The sequence below is a fragment of the Maniola hyperantus genome, chromosome 24 (assembly GCF_902806685.2).
Source record: "Maniola hyperantus chromosome 24, iAphHyp1.2, whole genome shotgun sequence".
Lineage (NCBI taxonomy): Eukaryota > Metazoa > Arthropoda > Insecta > Lepidoptera > Nymphalidae > Maniola > Maniola hyperantus.
Genome location: NC_048559.1, coordinates 4,418,611 through 4,442,809, shown reverse-complemented (window position 1 = coordinate 4,442,809; position 24,199 = coordinate 4,418,611). Strand labels below are relative to the sequence as shown.

General features: G+C 36.4%; 1 protein-coding gene across 4 annotated transcripts in view; it reads right to left on the bottom strand.

Annotated features, from left to right (window-relative positions):
- LOC117993690 (casein kinase I-like) overlaps window positions 1-23,891 on the bottom strand; it is a 35,414-nt gene extending 11,523 nt beyond the window's left edge. Inside the window, exons 1-3 of one of the 4 annotated variants that reach the window (XM_034981504.2) lie at window positions 23,412-23,891; window positions 12,428-12,534; window positions 2,906-3,027 (exon numbers count right to left, since the gene is read on the bottom strand). In XM_034981504.2, the coding sequence (XP_034837395.1) occupies window positions 2,906-3,027; window positions 12,428-12,534; window positions 23,412-23,543 (361 nt within the window). In that variant the 5' untranslated portion in view covers window positions 23,544-23,891. Of the gene's footprint in view, window positions 1-2,905; window positions 3,028-12,427; window positions 12,535-16,166; window positions 16,514-18,938; window positions 19,197-23,411 lie in introns of those variants that run through there. The other 3 variants (XM_034981501.2, XM_069506985.1, XM_069506984.1) reach the window with 3 other exon arrangements.
- Between the last annotated feature and the right edge of the window lie 308 nt (window positions 23,892-24,199).

Below are 24,199 nucleotides of genomic sequence, written 5' to 3'. Positions count from 1 at the left end.
TAAACTATACGGCATAGGTATACGAGGTACACCACACGAATGGTTTAAATCGTATTTAGAAAACCGCGAACAGTACGTTGACGTTGAAAATTGTGACCAAAAAACAGGACTAGTAAGCTACATCAGATCTGACATAACAACCATGACTAACTCAATACCCCAAGGAAGTGTCCTTGGGTGTATTTTGTTTTTAATTTATATAAACGACTTGCCGAAAACGTTTGACGAATATTGTGTATTATTTGCGGATGACATCTCTTTATTATTTCCTTTATCCAAAAATTATAATTTTAATGAAAAAATTACTAGACTATTAAGTGACATTACTGACTGGATGAATGACCATAAATTAGAAATAAATTATAATAAAACAAAAATAATCCAATTTCGACCGTACCAAAAGGAATCATTAAATATTAAATATACTTTTAATGACACGGACATCGAATGTACTGACAGGCTAACATTTTTAGGCATTGAAATTGACAGCAATTTAAATTGGAAGAGCCATATCGAAAAAACAAAAACAAAGCTATCTAAATTTATATATGGACTCAGAGAACTAAAAAGAACTACCAACTTAAAAACCGCACTAGCCGCGTATTACGCTTATGGCTACGCATTTTTGAGATACGGTGTTATTCTCTGGGGAAACAGCACAAATGCCCATGATCTGTTTATACTACAAAAAAAGTGCATACGCATACTAGTCAATATAAAAATTACAGACTCATGTTCACCACATTTCAAAAAATTAAAAATTCTTACCCTACCTTCCATATATATCCTCGAAATATGCAAATTTGTAAAAAGAAATATACACTTATACACAAAAAAAGAAATCAAATCCCGTCGATTTCCCGAAAGACATGCAAATAAATTAAACCTTCCGCAATCAAAATTAGTACTGCATACCTCGAGTCCCTACGTAATGTCTATAAAGATATATAATAATTTACCAGACAAAATTCGTAACATAAACAATGAAAATAAATTCAACAAAATATTAAAAAACTTTTTATTAGAAAAGGGTTACTATGCCGTAAATGATTTCCTAAACGACGAACATAAAAATAAATAATAATATCGGTCTCCCTACCAAGGTCTAAGGACCAAATTGCGACACCCAAACTGGGTATCCATAATACTTTATACATGCTTAATATGGTGTAATGAGTTATGGAAATGCAATAAATAAAAATTGAAATTGAAATTGGATTGATAATAAGTAATAACTAATAACTTGATAAAAAAGATAAAAAGGGAAGTGTCAATAAATAGTTGACATTTTATCGACTTGTTAGTTATTAGAACTTGAGTCCACAAATATAAATTTTGTCACATAAAGCTGATTCCACACTACGGGATATAAATTATATTATAGTCCGGTCAAAATAGACAATCGAGGTTACAATCATTCTTATCGATTAATAAGTTCTTATCGATCCATCGATAAAAACTTATCACAATTCATTTACATTGGTGTTCCCAACGAATACTTGTAACCTTGAGCTATTTTAACCGTACTGTAATATAATTTATATCCCGTAGTGTGAAATAAGCTTAACATGTGATTAAACCTTCATTTACGTAGTAAAATAGTGTGTCATTGCGGCATACTACAGCTGTTGCTCTAGCAAACGGAAAAGCACTGTAAAACAACCTTTATACTATAACATCGTAGGTCCTTTTGACAGCACGATCCAATTTCACGTTCTACAACTGATTTCTACTAAAATTCTTTGCACTCACTTTACAGGAATAAGAGGAAAAACCCGAAAATGGAAATAAACAAAGTGATAAACCCGAGGGAATGGACGAAATAAACAGAGGGTCGTTTATAAATATAATTTTTTAAAGTTGATAGAAATAAAGACAATTTTGACGATGTGAGTAGTGCCATATCTCAGGTAACTCACTGGTTTACCGTAAATAATTTACTTTTAAATTCAAAAAAAACTAAGTGTGTTGAATTCGCACTGCCCAATACCAAGAACACAAGTAACATTAATTTAATGATAAATAACGATACATTAAAAATAGAAGAGACTACAACATTTTTGGGGATAACCTTAGATGCGAAGCTTCAATGGGGCACCCATATATCAACTCTTGCTAGCAAATTAAGCTCTGCCGCTTACGCTGTTAGAAAGATTCGGCGGTTAACTGACGTGGAAACCGCAAAGATAGTATATTTTGCTTACTTCCATAGTATTATGTCTTATGGAATCTTAATATGGGGTAAAGCGGCAGATATTGGGAGAATTTTTGTATTACAAAAAAGGGCAATACGCGCAATTTATAACTTAAGACCACGCGATTCCCTTCGAGAGAAATTTAAGGAAATAGATATCCTTACTGTAGCCTCTCAATATATTTATAATAACATAATTTTTGTAAGACAAAATATTCTTAGTTACAAGAAAATTGGTGATCTACACAATAGGCTAACTAGAAACAGAGACAAACTTGCAGCTCCTGCCTTCCGCCTCAGGAAAGTCCAAAAGTCATTTGTGGGTATTGGTATTACCTTTTATAATAAAATCCCGCAAACTATTTTGGACTTACCTTTGCACAAGTTTAAAAAATCTATTAAAAATATGCTCCTGAAAAAAGCATATTACACAATTGAAGATTATCTAAATGATAAAAGAGCGTGGATTTGACCTGCAGCTCGTTCCAGCAACGCACAAGACTGCAAATACTATTTTATACATGGCATAATTTTGTACCTATATCAAATATTTGAAAAGAGCAACCGCTGAGTTTCTTGCTGGTTCTTCTCGGCAGGAAAGGCATTCCGAACCAGTGGTAGATGCATCCGACTATTCGTAAGCACTTGTAAAAGTTTATACGAATAAAAAAGATTTTCATTTTCATTTTCATAATATGGGAGTCCACAGACCTGCAAGCATGAGCACAGTCTTGATGGTGAACTGGCGCGAGCAGAAGTTGAACAGGTCCTCCAGCGACGGACCCAGCAGGTCCATCACGAGGATGTTGTGGTCCTTTTCGTAGCCATACCATCTGCAACAATCGCAATGTTACAAAAGCTATCAGATGAAAAGAACGCCGAATCCCTGTGTTATTGTCATCTCGCTTCTACACGGCACACACTGGAGTGATCAAGGATCAAGGATCAAGGAGGAACAACAGTTTTTGCAAGCTGACTGCTAAACAGCAGTTTACTGCTAAACTGCAATTTAGCAGTTGGCTTGTAGTCCAAATGCAGTGCATGCACTTTAGGCTCAGGCGCGCAGTATATATCTCAGCGTTATATCAAACTATTATAGTACGCGACAGGTTGCGATTGCGCTGGCGTCCCCCCTGTTCATACCCCGATTGCCATTTCGACCTGTCGCGGACTATAGGAGGTACAGTACACGGCAGAAAATAATCAACCTTTAGAAAGAGAATAGCGGTTTTGTAGAGTATTGTCTCTGTCGTTGAGACCGACAAAACGTCACAAAGCCGAAATCTCTTTCTAAAGGTTGATGTACATTATTTTCTGCCGCGTACGATATGCGCTTCAATACAAAACTTGCCGCGCCCGCCACCGCACCCACGCGCGGGATTACACGTGAAGACGCACAACGACTGATGAACCGTGAACGCATGTGCATTAGCAATACGTGATGAATTATTATCATTATTTATTAAGATGCTTTCTGTACAGTGCTCCTGGATGCACAGCAATAAAAATTAAACCATTAGGGCCTGCGCGTGTCATATCACGATTAAAAATATAGCCATGATTATTATGCTAAAATTTATCTAATCATAAACTTGGAGTCTAAAATAAATATTTGTAGTAATATTTTGAACAGAATCGTTATGCCGTGACAGGATACAACGTCAATGTTACCCAACTCAAAAGGCTATGATTTAATAGTATCTTATTGTAATGTAAATCATCAATTATATTATGTCCTTAATTAATGTAGTAAAACAATAATAGGTAAACCGTCAATACATGTTGCAAATAATATTATTTAAGTAAATTAATAATAATGTCAACAATCTCAATGTTGGTACAATGGTACCTACCATTGTACCAACATAAATAATTATTAAAAATATCATGTGATGGTCGACGTCCGCCTGTTTTGCGATGGGAAGATATAAAAGTAGCTACCTCGACAGAGGAGCCACAGTATCGTACAGTCTCCAAGTGAAATTGATTCGGTGTTAGTTCAATCCTTGTGTTAACAACAATGACGGTTTAATTATTATAATTGAATGGTGAGGTTCTCCAGCCCAGAGCAAACGAGGCCGGCGGTTTATCTAAAGTTAAGTATTCTTATATTTTATTGTAAATTGTAATGTATGTAATCACTTGCCTTTTAATGTTTATTTGTTATAACCATGTACCAAATATGTTTTAAATATAATGTAATGTTGTAATGCTTTTAAAAGATGTGTGTTGTGTAGTTTGTTTGCCCTTTCTTCTACACAACTAAACACCTTTGGAAACGGGTGGTAGATTCATTTTAATATGAAATAGACCTATGCTGAGAAATACAACAAAATACAGATAGGTCTATAAAGATTAAAGTATTAAAGATATTTCAATAAAGGATTAATTATTATTCGACTTGGTTGGTTTTACTTCTGTATTTATAACCTACCCTCTTTTGCTATTTATTTTATACATTGAGATAAAAGTAAACACTAGGTTATTAGCTACAACTTTAAAATAACACAGCAGATGCTTTGCTTGAATTTAGTTACTTGGCATTACCTGACAAAATTTACAACTACCTACATTTCAAATAATTGATAGATGATAACTTTTATTAGTCGTCATTACATTCTATTGATCATCACTATTAAAGCCCACTGTTTTAACTCTTCTTTTTATCGAAATCTCTCATCAGAAGTGGGATACGATAATTCTTTTCTTGTCGCAATACTAATACTTTTCAAATGCTTTCAGCAATCGTGGATGCGGCTTCTCCTCGAAGCGACAGGCTACCGCCTGTCGTCAGCGCCACTTGGTGTTGGTGTCCAATGATCCCAAAACGAGAGGCAACTCTGTTGTCAGCGGCACTTGGTGCTGGTGTGGCACCGCCGGTTGAAACGTCGCGTCGTTTGATCAAGCTAAGTACAATTTTGTGCGTTGTGTGTGAAGAAAAGTGTAAATTTAAAACCACGATTTTGTGGTGTTGTTTCTATGAAAAAGTTTTTGTGAGGGTAATCATAAAAGATTTTTAATTAGTTAGATAAACCACGTGTTGTGGTATAATTTATTTAGATAAGAATAAGTCTAGTTAGGCGTCAGATTGACCGAGCGGTTTATAATAAAGTATATAACAATGTGAAATCATTTAGAAGGTTATGATATACCGAAACTAAATAACGAATAAATCAGTAGGTTTGCTTTAGAGACATTGCATCGTACCGTTTGCTTACAACTCAAAACAAGAAGAAATCACTATTTTGATTTATGTAACTTAAACGTAAACTATATTAATTATTCATTCTCCTTCTTAAAATAATTCAACTATTTTTCTTTTCTAAAAAGAGATGCTCAAGTAACTTTTGTTAATCAACTAACTTCTTTTTCTTAAAACAACGTAAAGCAGATTGCCTACTCAAGTATTTCTTTTCTGTTTAGTGATGCTATCAGAACATTTAATTTTATAACTACCTACGTTACAACGCGTTTTAATTTATTCTTGTTTTGAGTTGGTTTGAGATACATACACTACACTTGTTTATAAAACACTAGCTGATCCCCGCGGCTTCGCCCGCGTAGATTTAGGTTTTTAAAGATCCCGTATAGCCTATGTCACTCAGGAATAATGTAGCTTTCTACTGGTGAAAGAATTTTTAAAATCGGTTCAGTAGTTCTAAAGATTACCCCCTACAAACAAACTTAACGACATTACCTCTTTATATAATATAGCTGATCCCCGCGGCTTCGCCCGCGTAGATTTAGGTTTTTAAAGATCCCGTATAGCCTATGTCACTCAGGAATAATGTAGCTTTCTACTGGTGAAAGAATTTTTAAAATCGGTTCAGTAGTTCTAAAGATTACCCCCTACAAACAAACTTAACGACATTACCTCTTTATATAATACAACGGGCCGTGCAGCAGAAATCGTAATATTTTAATTTCGCCATAACTTCAAAACCAAACGTCCAATTTTAATCATTCAAAGACCAAATATTATCTCCATAAACTGTTCTTAGTGATGAAATCATTTATTTTGATAAGGATTAATAGCATGAGTAAAATAAACGCGTTTAAATGTAGTCCAAAAAAAATTCAAGATTTTTAAATAAAAAAATGGTTGCTGTGCCTCACTCGACATAGATGGGTATAGTGTGTCGCGGACTTTTTTGTAGATATTTATAAGATCTACAATTAATTAGAACATTTTATGGTTCTATCTTTTATAGTTTAGGCAGCGTACGCAAAATAAGTAACTTTTCTGGTTGATTTTTTACACCTTGTGTCCGAAAAACCCAAATATCTTACGGAACCCTATTTTTTTCCAAAATAAAATATAGCCTATGTTACTCGTGGATAATGTAGCTTTCGAATGGTGAAAGAATTTTTAAAATCGGTCCAGTAGTTTTTGAGCCTATTCAGTACAAACAAACAAACAAACAAACAAACAAACAAACAAACAAACAAACAAACAAAGTTTTCCTCTTTATAATATTAGTGTAGATAATCAACAAAGAAAACATTCTCTTCTACTCTAATTTCGGTCTGACGTCTAGCTACCCTAGTTTTTATGACAATAACATTGACGTTGAATCATTGAATATCGTTTTGTGGATGGAGCAATCTTACTTTTTTTTTATGTCGGTACTTTTGTTGCCACTGTTCACTGGCTGCAGTTTTTTTATTTTCCTATGTACTTCGGGAACGAAGTACTTATCAAGATGGCCGAATGGCCGTCATTTATATTAAATGACGGAAAGAAAACAAAAATATTATCTTAAAGGGGAACCAAAACAAAACAAACAAAAAAAAAAGAAAAAAAAAAAAAAAAAAAAAATTGTGATTCTCAAGTGGAACAAAGGGGATTAGGTTAGTTAGGTCTGTCTGGAGCTAATCATTACCTTGTACTATGTGGAAAACGGAAAATAATGATATTATATTATCTTCTTTTTTTTTGGTCTGGTAATGTTAGACGCCTTGTTCGGACGGTGCTAGCGTACAGTATTTACTAGACAAGAGTCTTGTACAAGACCCATTTATGGGCGGACAGACAGTTAGGCAGGGTAGTTAGGCTGCCTGGAGCTAATCATTACTAGTACTAACGCAAAAAAATAATAAATTATTAGGCTAGTAATGTTAGACGCCTTGTTCGGACGGTGCTAGCGTACAGTATTTACTAGACAAGAGTCTAGTACAAGACCCATTTATGGGCGGGCAGCGGTTAGGCCAGTTAGTTAGGGCTGCTCAAGCTAATCATTACTAATACTAATGCTAAAAAAAAATATATATTTTTGGTTTAGTAATGTTAGGTGACTTGTTCGGACGGCGCTAGCGTACAGTCTTTACTAGGCAAGAGTCTAGTACAAGACCCTATTTATGGGGTGCAGCCAGTTAGGGAGTTAGGCTGCTGGTGTCCTGCCCTGTTGCTTTGCCGTTATGTCCCACCAGCAGGGGAATAGGTACCCTGCAATAAAGGACGGAGGCAAAAAGTCTGCTGGGGTTGCTGACCCTCTCAGTCTAGATCTACACGCACAGCAGGTGGGAGGACCGAGAGGGGGTAGCAACTGGTTAGTTAGCTGTAGCTTATAGATATTTTTTTTAGCTTACAGATATATTTTTTTGTAGCTTTTAGCTAGATCTTTCTTCTTCTTTTTTTTTCTCCCCTTCTGTTTTTCCCTATGTACTTCGGGAGCGAAGTACTTATCAGCATGGCCGTGTCATATCACGATTAAAAATATAGCCATGATTATTATGCTAAAATTTATCTAATCATAAACTTGGAGTCTAAAATAAATATTTGTAGTAATATTTTGAACAGAATCGTTATGCCGTGACAGGATACAACGTCAATGTTACCCAACTCAAAAGGCTATGATTTAATAGTATCTTATTGTAATGTAAATCATCAATTATATTATGTCCTTAATTAATGTAGTAAAACAATAATAGGTAAACCGTCAATACATGTTGCAAATAATATTATTTAAGTAAATTAATAATAATGTCAACAATCTCAATGTTGGTACAATGGTACCTACTATTGTACCAACATAAATAATTATTAAAAATATCATGTGATGGTCGACGTCCGCCTGTTTTGCGATGGGAAGATATAAAAGTAGCTACCTCGACAGAGGAGCCACAGTATCGTACAGTCTCCAAGTGAAATTGATTCGGTGTTAGTTCAATCCTTGTGTTAACAACAATGACGGTTTAATTATTATAATTGAATGGTGAGGTTCTCCAGCCCAGAGCAAACGAGGCCGGCGGTTTATCTAAAGTTAAGTATTCTTATATTTTATTGTAAATTGTAATGTATGTAATCACTTGCCTTTTAATGTTTATTTGTTATAACCATGTACCAAATATGTTTTAAATATAATGTAATGTTGTAATGCTTTTAAAAGATGTGTGTTGTGTAGTTTGTTTGCCCTTTCTTCTACACAACTAAACACCTTTGGAAACGGGTGGTAGATTCATTTTAATATGAAATAGACCTATGCTGAGAAATACAACAAAATACAGATAGGTCTATAAAGATTAAAGTATTAAAGATCTTTCAATAAAGGATTAATTATTATTCGACTTGGTTGGTTTTACTTCTGTATTTATAACCTACCCTCTTTTGCTATTTATTTTATACATTGAGATAAAAGTAAACACTAGGTTATTAGCTACTAATTATTATAGAAACCAGTTAGATGATTAGGATTCTAACTTTAAAATAACACAGCAGATGCTTTGCTTGAATTTAGTTACTTGGCATTACCTGACAAAATTTACAACTACCTACATTTCAAATAATTGATAGATGATAACTTTTATTAGCCATCACTATTAAAGCCCACTGTCTTAACTTCTCTCTCTCTTTATCTAAATCTCTCACGCGCATACGTGGGATTATCTGCGGAGGACAATAGTCCGACATCTTTTACTACGGGTTTTCGCCGCACTATTGTGCATAGTGTGCGTTATGCGATTAGTGTATGCGATGCAGTTCTTAGGTGACCAATTTTTGTCCTACGCGGACAATATAAATCCTTAACTGCACATGTCTTTAATGAACAGTCCTAGAATAGAATAGAATATGTTTTTATTCATGTAAACTTTTTACAAGTGCTTATGAATAGTCAGGTAGTTTTAATTTAATTTACCTAGATAGCTAGAACCATACAATCCTAGCCCAATCCTAAAGGTCCAGACGTGGCAGGGCCTTGCTCCATACAAACACATAAACTATAATTGCCGCGCGGCGTCGCTCAACTGTGCTTTGTTCCATACAAACTCATATAAACTATATTTGACGTGCCGCGTCGCGTCATGCAGCGCAGCGTGTGCGTTTGGACTTTTAGTCCGCTTTAGGTTACACTAAATTGAAACATAAGTTTTCATGTACATGAAGGTTTAATAATAGGAAGTGACTGAAAAACAGAAATGTGATTTAATCACAAGGCGTTAAGTCCCACTTTCCAGCGACTAACTTCAAATAGTTGTTGCTACAGTAACTATTTAAATATATTATCATGCGTGTAGTAAAAATTGAGCCCTATTATGTATTATGTATATTAAGAGACATTTTAAATGCTACTAAAAAACTTCTGACTGGATAATTTTGTTAACAAACAACCGTTTGAGGCTGTTTGGACACTTCCTTAATTACAATATCACTTGCTTATTAATAACATGACTCATTCTCCTTTCCACTCACTACTAAGTACGACTAACTCGCACCCAGTCGGCACGCTCCCATTGTACTCGGAAGGTCGGGATTATTTGTGCGTGTTCGTACGTCGTTCGTTCGTTCGCACAAGTCAAATCAATTAGTACGAAAACGAATCCAAAGTGCGGTCGGCCTTAGACTAGTGCTAGTAGGTTCGACAATATGCAATGGTTGGGCTTAGATTTTGGAACCATTCGACCTTTCCGATTTCAGTCCTATCCTTGACCGTAGAGTTATCAAGGCTCTTACACAAGTTACTATAATAATAAAATGTTTCTTGTATCTAAATATATAAAAGCAAAAGGTGACTGACTGACTGACTGACTGATCTATCAACGCACACTTAAACTACTGGACGGATCGGGCTAAAATTTGGCATGCAGATAGCTAGTATGACGTAGGCATCCGCTAAGAAAGGATTTTTGAAAATTCAACCCATAGGGGGGTGAAATAGGGGTTTAAAAAATGTGTGTCGTGCACGCGGACGAAGTCGCGAGCATAAGCTAGTCATTATTAATATATGTAATTGGATTGCGCTCACCGCAAAGTTGTTATTTGTGCCAGATTTGGTCACTTCAAGGACAAGATGGTGTATGAATAGGACATTTAGTCAGAAGACGACGTGAATTTTTGATAGATCCATAGTTAATATTCGGATAAAGTTAATGCAGGCGTAGCTAATTAGGAACGACCTTGAAACACTTGCTAAATGTGTACTAAGGCCGCTCGGCGATTTACATAATATGGTTGTGAAAATCTCTTTCAATCAAGGATTTTAGATGCTTTGTTTTATTATTTAAAGATGCAATTGTCTTTTTATTTTATGTTTAAAAACCGGCCAAGTGTGAGTCAGGCTCGCGCAACGAGGGTTCCATACTACAGTCGTATTTTTTCGACATTTTGCACGATAAATCAAAAACTATGATGCATAGAAATAAATAAACTGTTTTAGAATGCACAAGGGAAGCCATTTCATATGATACCCCACTTGATATAGTTATTTTACTTTGAAAATTGAAAACACTAATTATTACTTCATGACTACAATTTAATTTTTTTTTGTATGATGTAACCACAAATTCCAAGGGTTTCAGATTTTCCCCCTTATGTCTGCTATAAGACCTACCTACCTGCCAAATTTCATGATTCTAGGTCAACGGGAAGTACCGTGTAGGTTTCTTGACAGACCGACAGACAGATAACAAAGTGATCCTATAAGGGTTCCGTTTTTCCTTTTGAGGTACGGAATCCTAAAAACAGTTGAACTTTGAATCATGGATTGACCTGTCAATTAAACATTGTGCCCTACTACATACAGTACAGTATGGAAGAATAGGCAGTGTGATTTATGTAGGCCGCAACAGCGAAAGCCGAAAAGTGTTTAACCTTTCAGAAGCTTTTCTTATCTTTTGCCACAAACTTTGTCCGTGTGGAATTAAGCTTTTTTAAAACCCCTATTACTTCTCTAATTTCAATCATATAAGTATTGTCTCCTATATTGTATATATTGTATTGTATGTATTGTATAATATTGAAGTATTGTCGCCAAGCGCTTGCGAGCACGAAGAAACCAGTATTGTGTTTTTTTTTGTGGAAATAAATTAAAAAAAAACGGAAATTAACTATGGAATGAATAGTTAATATTGTGATGATCCGATGAGCTTCGAATAGATAATCCATGACAGGTGATGCTACAGGTACAGTACCCGGCAGGAAATATTGGACACCTAACTTTAGAAAGAGAATTGTGCTTTGTAGATCGTCGTTTCACTGCTACGTATAGTCCGCGCCAGGTAAAAATGGCAATCGGAGTATGAGGCGGGAGAGGCCCCGCACACCGGCTGCGTCATCCGGCTGTGCAGGGAGTTACCTCCCCGATTGCCATCTTGACCTGTCGCGTACTATACGTGACGTTTTGTCGGTCTCAACTACAGAGACAACGCTCTACAAAACCATTATCTCTTTTTAAGTGTGATGTACAATATTTCCTGCTGGCTACTATACGTCCTTGAATTTACGACCTAATAAAGTATTTCTCCTGAGAATGCTCTACTGGACCCCTACTATGATCAAGAAATTGTTGGAATGCATATTACAATGATAAAATGCATGAATTCCATATAACACAGTGGTGATGTAATGGTAGGAAATAGCTGTCATTCTCTGGTTGTCCCTTCATTGCTGAAGACACTGTACATGGCGAGATCATACTGGCTTGTGTTGGTGATTATTTTTACGATGTTACAGGAACCAGCTAAGGAAGGTGGTGGGACTCATAACAGGGCAAAGCCCACTAAACAAACACCTTTTTGCTATAGGTGTCACTGACAGTCCTCTGTGCAAGTGTGCAGTGCATGGAGGTAAATAAAACACCGACGCACGTGCTGCTAGAGTGCACGGGCGTGGCAGAACAACGCGGCGAGGAGGAATAATGCACGCGCAACAGACGGCAACATTTAGGTGCGGAAAGCAGTCCACAGAAAAGAAACAAGGCACCAACTAGCATCAAAATAAACAGAAAAGTTGCTTACCTTATGTGTGGTATTCCGATGCCCCCTTGGAGCATTTTATACACTCTGCTTTCATAGAGAAGCTGCGGATGTCGCGCTTTTATAGATTCTACCTTTACGGCTACCTCCTGCAACAAACAAAATTATGTTAAGCTAAGACGGGCAGTCCAGGATATTAGTCTATCAGAATAGGAATGACTTCCCCAATGCTGAAATATATTTTTGATATTAAATAGTAAATATTAAACCCCAACCACACCCGTTGCACTATTGTCATACCTACTCCTAGCACAAGCTTTACGCTTAGTTAGAGAGGAAACGGGAATATTAGGCCTGATTAGCATTTGAATATAAAAAAATTAAAAGGTTGCCTGTAAGAGATTGCTTTAGCAATAAGGCAGCCTTTATATTCTTTTGTATTGTTTCTTCTGTATCTGGTATTTTCTGTGTATGCAATAAAGATTACTAAATAAATAAATGTATACGAAGCATTCTTGCAAATATTAATTTTCAAGTGACAGTTTGGACAGATAGAAGCCTCACTTTCCTGAATGCATTATACAACTTTTTTGAGCCATATTTGTATCTTGGGCTGAGATCTATAGCACACTTTGATTAATGGTACGATTACACCTACCGAGTAGTGAAGCGAGACAGTAAAATGTCACTCGGCCGAGACAGTGCTGTGGCTGAGAAATTGCACTCGTTAAAGTGTTTATTACCAACCGAGTACTCGGCCGAGGACACTGACTCGCCACTGTACTCGTTAGTTGTAATCGTACCATTAGCTCAGACTTAAGATTGAATTAAAAAGAGATATAGCTCTGACTAATTTTAACTCTGTCCTAAGTCTAAGCTAAGTCGGAGTGTGCTCTATAGATCTCACCCTTAGTCTTCCTGAAATAAGGCAAGGCTGTGAATGCACATTGCTGATAATGTACTCTACTTACTATCTTAGCTAGATTGTTGTTAATCTTTTAGACAACCTCCCTGGCGCAGTGGTCAGTGCTGTGGTCTATTAGTGGGAGTTCCTGGGTTTGATTCCCACTAAATAATTATTATGATAACCCAAATTTTGAGAGCATGTTTCTGAGAAAGAGCAATCCTAGACTAAGAGGACATGATATGAAGCTACAGTATAAACTGACATTGTCAAATCCATTAAAACACGTTCTGACCAGCTGTTCATATAATGAAATATATTAGTGGATGTAGTTATTGTGAGTGGAGTCAAGCTCTGTTAACCAGTTCAAGAATAGATTGGACAAACATTTGGAAAACTTGAAGCACTTATGATATAGATGCATCAGGGAGAGCTACTTGGTCTATTATAAATAATATTAATGTTCTGGTCCTCTTGTAATAATGTAATAACTTTATCTTCATGTACTCTGACTTATGATAACATGAGCTATGTAAGCAGTCTGGGCAGTTTTGACATTTGAAATGTAAATAAATATCAGATAACAAAGTAATTTGAAATGGCATGGATGCCCTAGATATTTAATTTTGTTAGGGTATGTTTAACATCCATTTTCTATATTCAATCTATCAATAACTGATTAGCAACATTGTAAGGGACTTAATATAGCAAGTGTCCCAGGCGAGATGGAACAATACTGTGAAGCCAGTTTAAAAAAAAAAATAGAAATGGCAAGTTTTTTTTAAATCAGATACAAGTTAGCCCTTGACTGCAATCTCACCTGATGGTAAGTGATGATGCAGTCTAAGATGATAGCGGGCTAACCTGGAAGGCGTACGGCAGTTTTTATTAAACCCATTTGGTTTCTACACGGCATCGTACCGGAACGCTAATTCGCTTGGCGGCACGGCTTTGCCGGTAGGGTGGTAACTAGCCACGGCCAAAGCCTCCCACCAGACCAGACCAGAAATTTAGAAATTATAAAATTCCAAACCCCTGCCAGGAATCGAACCCGGGACCTCCCACTAATAAGACCACAGCGCTCACCACTGCGCCAGGGAGGTTGTCAAAAGTAAACGAGCAGGCGCTGATGTTAAGTGATTACCGCCGCCCATGAACAATTTGCAGTACCAGAGGAACTACCAATGCATTGCCAGCCTTTCAGGAATTTTTTGGTCCACCCCTTGACCATGTTGTAATCTAATGGGAACACCGCCGAAGGGAGTTGATTCCACAGTTTGCATGTGCATGGAAAAAAGGATCTGGCACAACGTGTGGTGGAAGTGCTCCAGGCACCCAGGTAGTGAGGGTGGAATTGTTTGTGGTGGCGTGCGGTGCGGTTGTAGAAAGAGGAGGGTGGAATGAGATCAAACAACTCTTCAGAATACTCGCCATTATCAAGGCGATAGAAGATATTGTGAATGTATGGCACTTTATGGAACTTTTGTATGCCAGTTTCATTTCTGCTTTTAGTGCTTTTTGGACATAAGCATTCCTAATTATGTACTATGCATGGATTAAATACAGATAAATTAAATATAGAAATTAGACAAAAGTATTCAAAATGAGAATAAGGAAGTTATAAAATTTAAACTAATAATAGTGAAGTTTATAATATTATTACATGAGCAGCAGCAGTATCATCACCTCTGCTCTGATTAAATAAATCTCTCTAAAGTGGCTAAAATGTACAATTGCAGCAAGAAGAACAGTTGTACAGTTGAGAATAAATTAAAAATCGATAAATCTATCTTGTTCTAACTGAAACTAACTCTACACAGAGTTAAAGTAGGCTCTATAGATCTCATCCTAACACACAGGACTCCTAGCGGGAGAAGCTAACATAGAAATATTAGTTTTGGTTAAATTGTAATGGTCCATGTACGTGTTGGGCAACACACTCAACCAAAAATAAGGACACTGCGTCACTGTGCATGGAAAATCACGAGTTTGCAGAAGGCTTTATTAAATCTTAATTTTTTGAAAAAAATTGCTGTACATTTAGATCAAAATCATATAGCAAAAAAAGTTATCTCACAATAAAGAACCGGTTTATGTATGCATGCACATGCATCTTTTAAAACCAAACAAAATGACATCAAAAAAGAAAATTCTAAAAACTAAATAGCCGCCTACAGCAGCAAAACACTGTTTTCTTGTTGATTTTCATTGTCTACCAACAATTTGCTCATCATGTTAGGCCAAGATATACTAGGCTTTTTAAACTTAACCTAATTAAGTACTTAAATGCATAATGCTTATTATAAGCAAAATAAAAGTAGGTGTATCAATGTCCCACAAGTGGGCAAAGTCTATTATAACAGTAATATAGACTGGAAACCCACAACATAACTAAAGTAACTTGGGGAGACCTTCTTGCATTCATTTAAAATAAATAGATCAACAATGAGTCACTATTCACAAAAGTTAACTAGCAATATTTTAATTACCTACTCAGAAAACATACATACAAATACTCATAAATTATGAGAACTCTTATGATTTTTACCTACATTAAGATATAGAATGATTAAAACGTCGGAAAAGATTCATCACGACATATCTACAGCTAAATCAAGTGTAGGGAGAAGCGTAAAACACAAAGGGTCTAGGACTTCGAATCCGATTATTAAATTACGTAAAGCCAACTCTTATTTTTGAATGATACTGTATGAAAACGCTATATTACTGTTTAAGTTGACTCTGACGACAAGAAAACTTGTGAAAACAAATCGAATGCACAGTGAACGCCATTTTATACTAAAAAATACCCAGTAACATTGTGGCGAGATCGTCTTTCAACATCAGTTTTTGTAAATTGGAATCGTATGTATTCACCTGCAAGTTATGTGTCACAGCTAAATAGATATCGCCGAAACTTCCACCGCCTATTTTGCGGACGAGTTTATAAGTCTCATTTAGATATATATTTTGTTTCCTTGCTAACATGCGCTCGAAGGAAGCCATTTTCTTTTGCCTTCATCACTTGCTGTCACTAAAGCTAAATGTTGACCATTGCACTGAGCGTAACAAACACGACACTTTCATAATTTTGTGTTTACACTTATTTTAAAACACTACACTTCACAGTAATGCTACGTAAAACTACGTAAAATCATTTTAAAATACGAAGTGGCCTTCGTCAGCTTCTACTCAGTGACGTCACAATGGCGGTGATGCCAGCTGCGACGCACCAATTACCACTATTAAATTCAAAATCCTACCATCGTATAGTAGCTTTTAGAAATTCCACAAATTATGTAGGTAATACTGAATATACTGTAATACTGATATGTTTATTTGAAAAAACACTTAGATAATATTTTTCTCTGTAAAATTTTGGGACTTAAATCCTGATCCTGGAGAATTTTACATTTTATGAGCATATTTTATTCTCCGATCCGATCCGATATCGGATCCGATTCGAATTTTACAAGGAACGAGATTCTTATTTGTCAACGTGTAAGCGGCTAAAGTTACACCAAAGTACAAGTACAACTTTATTATTTTTATTATGTACATTGGGAATATTTTAGTTTTAGCACTTAAATGAAATAACAAAGTCTGACTAAGTATATGAATGCACCGCGGTACACAGTTACACCATGGTTACATCAATGCATATAAATGAATCAGTGGGATCAATAAAGACTTGGTACCAATAATTTTACAATGAAAATGAATAACTTTAGACACAATCATTAACATTTTCAATGGATACAGAAGAATTACAACTAGAAACTTTCCAACTATGGGGTTTGTGGATAGCCAGATTATTAATTACTGATTTCCAAATTACCCATTTTCACTGTACCTATAGTACGCGACAGGTCGAGATGGCAATCGGGGTAGGGACGCCCCGCACACCCGCACAGCTCCCGCGCTAACCCAGTGTGGGCGAGTCCGGGTGACGTGCGGGTGTGTGGGGCGTCCGCCTCATACCCCGGTTGCCATCTCAACCTGTTGCGTACTATACAACCGCAAAGGCTTATTAAGCACTAGCTTATGCTCGCGACTTCATCCGCGTGGACTACACAAATTTTAAACCCCTGTTTCACCTTACGGGTTAAATTTTGGAAAATCCTTTCTTAGTGGATGCCTACATCATAATAGCTATCTGCATGCCAAATTTCAGCCCAATCAGTCCAGTAGTTTGGGCTGTGCGTTGATAGATCGGTCAGTCAGTGAGTCACCTTTTCCTTTTATATATTTAGAAGATTTAAAAATATAAGCATTGTTTTGCAACCTGGTTTGTTCTGAAGATACAATCAAACTTTTGCAAAACCTTAGAGCAAACAGATTGCAAGATTTATGTGGTAAAAGGAAACGGTAAAGACTAACAATTTTGAATATGGGGCATCATGTGACTATTAATTTTATTATGATTGATTGATATGAAGAGCTGGCCAACAAAATTGCGTAATTGCATGAAATAAAATTTCACAGGAGGAGCAAAAAAACTGAATGGAAGCTGTTGAAACTTTACTGTATTTTTTTCTTTTTAAAAAAATAAGAATAGCAAACAAACAAGCAGGCGGGTCACCTGATGTTAAGTGATTACCGCCTCTAATGTGTTGCTGGCAGCTGGCCTTTCATGAATTTGTTGGCCTGCCCCTTTAATAACCCCATGTAATGTAAGTAATAATTGTGCTGTCAACTTTAGCACAGTTTTAGGCTTGTTTGCTTGAAAGTTTAACTTTGTATTCAATGATCAACATCATGAACTTGGACTCAATTTCAGAAGATTTAGGCTATTTTGCTTGAAAATAAGTTCAGTTTTGTATTCAGTGGGCCAAAAACGTCCTGATAAATCAAAAATATTTTGTATTATCAGGACATGATATTATGAGGACATATGTACATGAAAGCAGTTAAATTAATGAACAAAATGTTCGCATTGTTAAACTGGCCTTAATAACCTTGTGACATAAATATTATATTGTAGGTGTTTTTGACGAAAGTTTGTACAGCAATAGCTTGTATCTGGAGAAGGACATAGGCTACTTTTTATTCTGGAAAACAAGAGTTCCCACAGGATTTTTAAAACCTAAATCTACCCGGACAAAGTCGCAGGCATCACCTAGTCTGTAATACTTAGGTATTTTCTAGAAACGCTAAAATAGTATGTATATTTCTAAATCTGTACTAATATTATAAATGCAAAAGTGTGTTTGTTTATTTGTACACCATAACTAAGAAACCAATCAACTTGACTTTTGGCATAGAGAGAAACCAGCCCAGAATGAAGAAGTTGAAACGAAAAAGAGTAACATAGGTTACTTTTTATACCGAAAAACCTAGGATTTTTAAAAACCTGAATCTGCATGGATTCAGGTTACAAAGTCACGGGTATTAGCAAGTTATATTATAATTTTGTACTATGGTTACACACAATTATTTCCTAATATTTATACTTACGAGTCCTCTAACGAAAATACATGTTCCATGGCAAAATACGTGTTCCAGTTAGCACATCCGTAAAATCTAGATAGGTGTACTGAATGAAATGTATCATTATCTAATGTGTGAACTGTCTCTATAAACAAAATATCTTTCCATATGTCCTTGAAATAAATATAAACATGTAGGTAATTAGGAAGTGTATTTTACCTCGCCGCAAGCTATATTGATCGCCAAATATATGTCACCAAACGAGCCGCCTCCGATTTTTCTCACGATCTTGTATTTGCCCGTAATCAATAATTCCACCTTTCGGGAGAGCCGAAAGGTCGACATGATTGTTATATTTATGCACTGGCAGTCAAATTCAATTCAAAACTCACAAAAATTCATACAAAAATGCACAGACGAGCGAAAATAATAAATCTCCGGCTACATTTTACAAAAATACGCCAACCACAGATAAAGAGTAGTAGGTAATAACTGCGTAGATAAAAATACAATAGACCGTGTAATATCTATGGAAGTTGGACGTTCCGCATCCGGAGTCTGTATTCGATGCATGGAAATAAGATTGCGTACACACTATCAACTTCGTGTTGGTGCCTGCAACTTCGAAATTAGAATAACTTCGTTTGCAGCTAGCTTTTAAGCTACTAATTGATTTTATTACTAACAAAATGGATGTAATATCTGAAATAAAGATGATTATTATTATTACTATCGCGTATTACACCTTAGGCGTGTTCGACATCTGATACGCATTTGATAGAATACTAGATGATGCCCGCGACTTCGTCCGCGTGGATTTAGGTTTATAAAAATCCCGTGGGAACTCTTTCATTTTCCGGGATCAAAAGTAGCATTTGTCCTTTCCCGGGATGCAAGCTATATCTGTAGGTACTAATTTCAGCAAAATCGGTTAAACGGATGGGCCGTGAAAAGCTATCAAACAGATAGATAGACAGACAGACACTTTCGCATTTATAATATTAGTATGGATTTGTCCAGTCCACCAGGCTGGCCAAGTGCGGATTGGCAGACTTTTGAGAACATTATGGAGAACTCTCAGGCATGCAGGTTTCTTCGCGATGTTTTCCTTCATCGTATCTATCTATCACGCTTGCAGCATCAATCTCTATACATACCTAATATAATAAATAGTAATTTTATATGTATAGATTTAAGTTCGAGGACGTAGGACAAAATTACGTCAGTACCCCCACTGGTGTGACGTTACTATTTACCCACGCTGGCGTCGCGTTACGGCGAATTTGCATGTACACTAGGTAGGTATCGGAAACTACCTTCATTGAGTATGCTTTTACCACAGTGTAACGAGACACAGTAGTCTGTAGTGACGCCTTTGATCTTGTGGTAAATGATGATCAAAGTGAAAAGAGTGTATAATTCGGTCATAAGAACCATTTTGTGTTTTTGCCCTTGCTTAAATATCTGCCCTCGGCTTCGGCTCGGGTGGATAAACGTCTCTTCGTCCCTTGTTGTACAATCTACTGTTTTTGTAGATTCTCTTATAATATCTCGTACTTTTCTTAACTGCCTAGTTGAGAAAAGTTGTTTAAACTTTAGTTGGTTTCCAAAATTCATATTCAATAAGGGTACCATCAATAGAACTTATATTTTACATGATGTCACATACCCTATTGTGCGGTAAGCTGCACGATTGCTCTGCCTAGACTCTAGAGGTTCAACGAAGCTGTCTATAGTATAGTCTAGTCTGTCTATAGACAGACCTCAAACCTTCGTCGAACCTCTGTATGTAATATCATATCCTTACTCTCTATTTTTATCATAGTGTTGTGTTGTTTGCTTAGTTTATACGAGACATACATACTTTACTATCCCGACTAATATTATAAAGGCGAAAGTTTGTATGTTTGTGTGTGTGTTTGTTTGTTACTCCTAAACGCAAAAACTACTGGACGGATTTGGCTGAAATTTGGAATGGAGATACATTATACCCTGGATTAAGACAGGCTTTTTTTTGTCCCGCAATATCAAAGAGTTCCCGCGGGATTTTGAAAAACGTAAATCCACGCGGACGAAGTTGCGGGCATCAGCTAGTGTATACATATACAATACCAGGGGTTGAGCCTTGAGACAGAGGTGTGGGAAAAATCTATATTTTAGATGACTTTGTTATTTATAAACCTGGCTATTTTCGAATAGAGGGCGCAAACTGATTGTCTTGTAGGTATACCTTTCACAATAAAACCTCTTCTTTCAAAACACAGCCCACTGACAGACAGACGGACGGGCGGACTGACTGACGGATATATGGATGGATGGACAGTGAGCAGTCTTAGCAATAGGGTCCCATTGACATCATTCCGGTACAGAACCCTAAAAAGGAGAAACTAGCAATCTATGTACAACTTGAACCCCTGAGTCTAACAGACCTTTATGATTTTATCATACTGCAGCTGCTATTTAATATTATTCTTATGAAATGAATAAGTTTCATAAGTTTAGCCTAGCATAGTGGTTAGGATATCCCCCTTCTAATCGGAGGTCGGGGGTTCAATCCTGGGCACGCACCTCTAACTTGCTTTAAAGGTGATGGAAAACATCGTGAGGAAACCTGCATGCCTGAGAGTTCTCCATAATGTTCTCAACGGTGTGTGAAGTCTACCAATCCGCTCATGGCCAGCATGGTAGACTACAGCCAAAACCCTTCTCACTCTGAGAGGAGACCCGTTCTCTGTAGTGAGCCGGCGATGGGTTGATCATGATGATGATGATGAAATTAATAAGACAAGTATACAATTTTATGTCAAACTTGATCACATTTTATACTGTAAGAACATACCTTATCTCGTTCTGTTGTCTGTAATGTGGTTCTGCATCTTTCACTGGGAACAAAACCTTGACACTACCTACTTCTATGGATTCCAAAATGACGTCATATTTAGTATCTTATATATATAAATAACTAGCTGATGCCCGCGACTTCGTTCGCGTGGATTTAGGTTTTCAAAATTCCCGTGGGAACTCTTTGATTTTTTGGGATAATAAGTAGACTATGTCACTTTCCAGGCCTTTAACTATACCCATACAAAAAATGACGTCGATCCGTTGCTCCGTTGCGACGAGATTGAAGGACAAACCAATACACTTTCGCATTTATAATAAGGGTACTGATATCCCCAGGTAACTATGATCAGGGCCACATAAAATTTTGAAAATATAAACTGCTACCTACCTGATACTTGTCTTGTCTGAACTTGTCCGCGTGGATTTGGTTTTAAAAATGCAGTGGGATCTCTTTGATTTTTCGGGATATAAAGTGGCCTAGGCCACTCTCCAGGTCTTTAACTATATTCATACCCATGCAAAAAATCACGCTAATCCGTTTCTCCATTACAACGTGATTGAAGGACAAACCAACAAACGTTCAAGAAAAAGTGTTTCAGTTAATAGTGGAAGTGTTAGCCATTCAGTAATCATATTTTTTTGAGTTTTTTGAAAGGCAAGCAATGTAATTTGTATTTTCTATTTTATTTAACACTTGTCTACCACAATTTCATCATGTGGTGTTTGAATTTTTACCCTAAATATCAGTACCCACTTCTACTATAATAAAACTTCTTTACTATGTCTAGGAAAAGCTGTGATAGCCTAGTGGTTAGGACGTCCACCTTCTAATCGGTGGTCGGGGGTTCGATCCCGGGCACGCACCTCTAACTTTTCGGATTTATGTGTGTTTTAATTAATTAAATATCACTTGCTTTAACGGTGAAGGAAAACATCGTGAGGAAACCTGCATGCCTGAGAGTTCTCCATAATGTTCTTAAAGGTGTCTGAAGTCCACCAATCCGCACATGGCCAGCGTGGTAGACTATGGCCAAAACCCTGACTCTGAGAGGAGACCCGATGCTCTGTAGTGAGCAGGTGATGGGTTGATTATGATGATTATGATGATGACTATGTCTAGGTAGTCCAAAATTAGGTGGTCTGCAATCTAGAAGGAAACCCGATCATTTAATTTATTTTTGTCACAATATTCCTAACAATGATAGATCATTATGACTTTGAAAGTCCTCCATCCATCCATCTATCATTGTTTAGATCTCAAATGACAAATTATAGAATAGAACCTGCTCATACAACTTCTGAATCTCTAGTAGTTAATTACAGATTATTGAATCATTAACACAAATATAATTTCTTATTTCATTAGTAACAGCTATAATGAATAGGATCTTTGGTTTTTGGTTGTAAATAGTAACACCCATCCCAATAAAATTTAGTCAACATTGCTTAAACCGATGCAATCTTATGATTTATGCTTTCACAACTAAGCCAGCCCACTTTCACGATTTTACCACAGTTTAATTAATTACTTACCGGCTTTGGATTGACATTATGAATATTAGTAAATAAGTAGATCCCTTGATGTTATTAGGATCATGTTAATTTTATTAGGTTATATGCTTAGGATAATGATTTTACTCTACAACTTTTATGTTAATGAATTGGTGTGTAAATAATTTTAGAATTTATCAAGATCAAAAGTATTCGGTTCTGTAATATAAATGAATCCAACGAACGCGTATAATCAAAAATACGCACAAAAAATCTGACTCATCTTTCGATCCTGGGGTTTACGACATTTGAGTAAGTGACGTAAATTATGTATATAAGCGAAAAATAATCACTTACCTCGCCATTGACGATGTTAATGCCGAGATAGATGTCACCAAACGAGCCACCTCCGATCCTCCGTATGATCCTGTATTTCTCCGCGACAAGAATCTCTTTTCGAAAAGCCAGTATCTGCTGGAACGATGACATCTTGTTGGACTGCGTAGTTCTTTCCTCAAATTACAAGTACAGCTGTAGTATCACTTATACGGAGCTACTCTCGAATGGAACCAAGGACCATTATAATGTATTCGCTGAAGAATATAGACACTTGGCACGTACACAGATGTTCGTCCCTTGATTTAAACAAAACACTCAAAATGCTCTGCAATTAAAATAACTATTGATACGCCAACACTGCTAACTATTTCTAGAATTGAATGAAATTTAAAAGGTTTGTCGAATAGAAAGAAATAAAATGATACGACTTGTAACAATGGCCTCCGCCCTCGGTGCGTTCCAATTTTCTCAAAGAATTTGCTTTTCATTTGTACACCATAGACAAGTGTTGTATTATTTTTTCTACATACAGGCACAGATTGTGAAAGCCAATGAAAGCTGTAGCAAAGAATTTCTAAGTATTCCTATGTCGATGGCTGTAAGTTTTTTTTATTTGTATTTTATTCTGTAATGCCACAGGTTAGAACAGTTCACAGACTACACCATAAAAATTGCGGTGTATTATTGCAGCCCGCAGCCTAATAAAAATATGAGACAGAGGCCTGTAGCGGCTGTAGCTGCCGCCTGACTCCTGAGCCTATTCGTTTACCTATACTTTTAAAAATATGTATGATTAAAACAAAAAA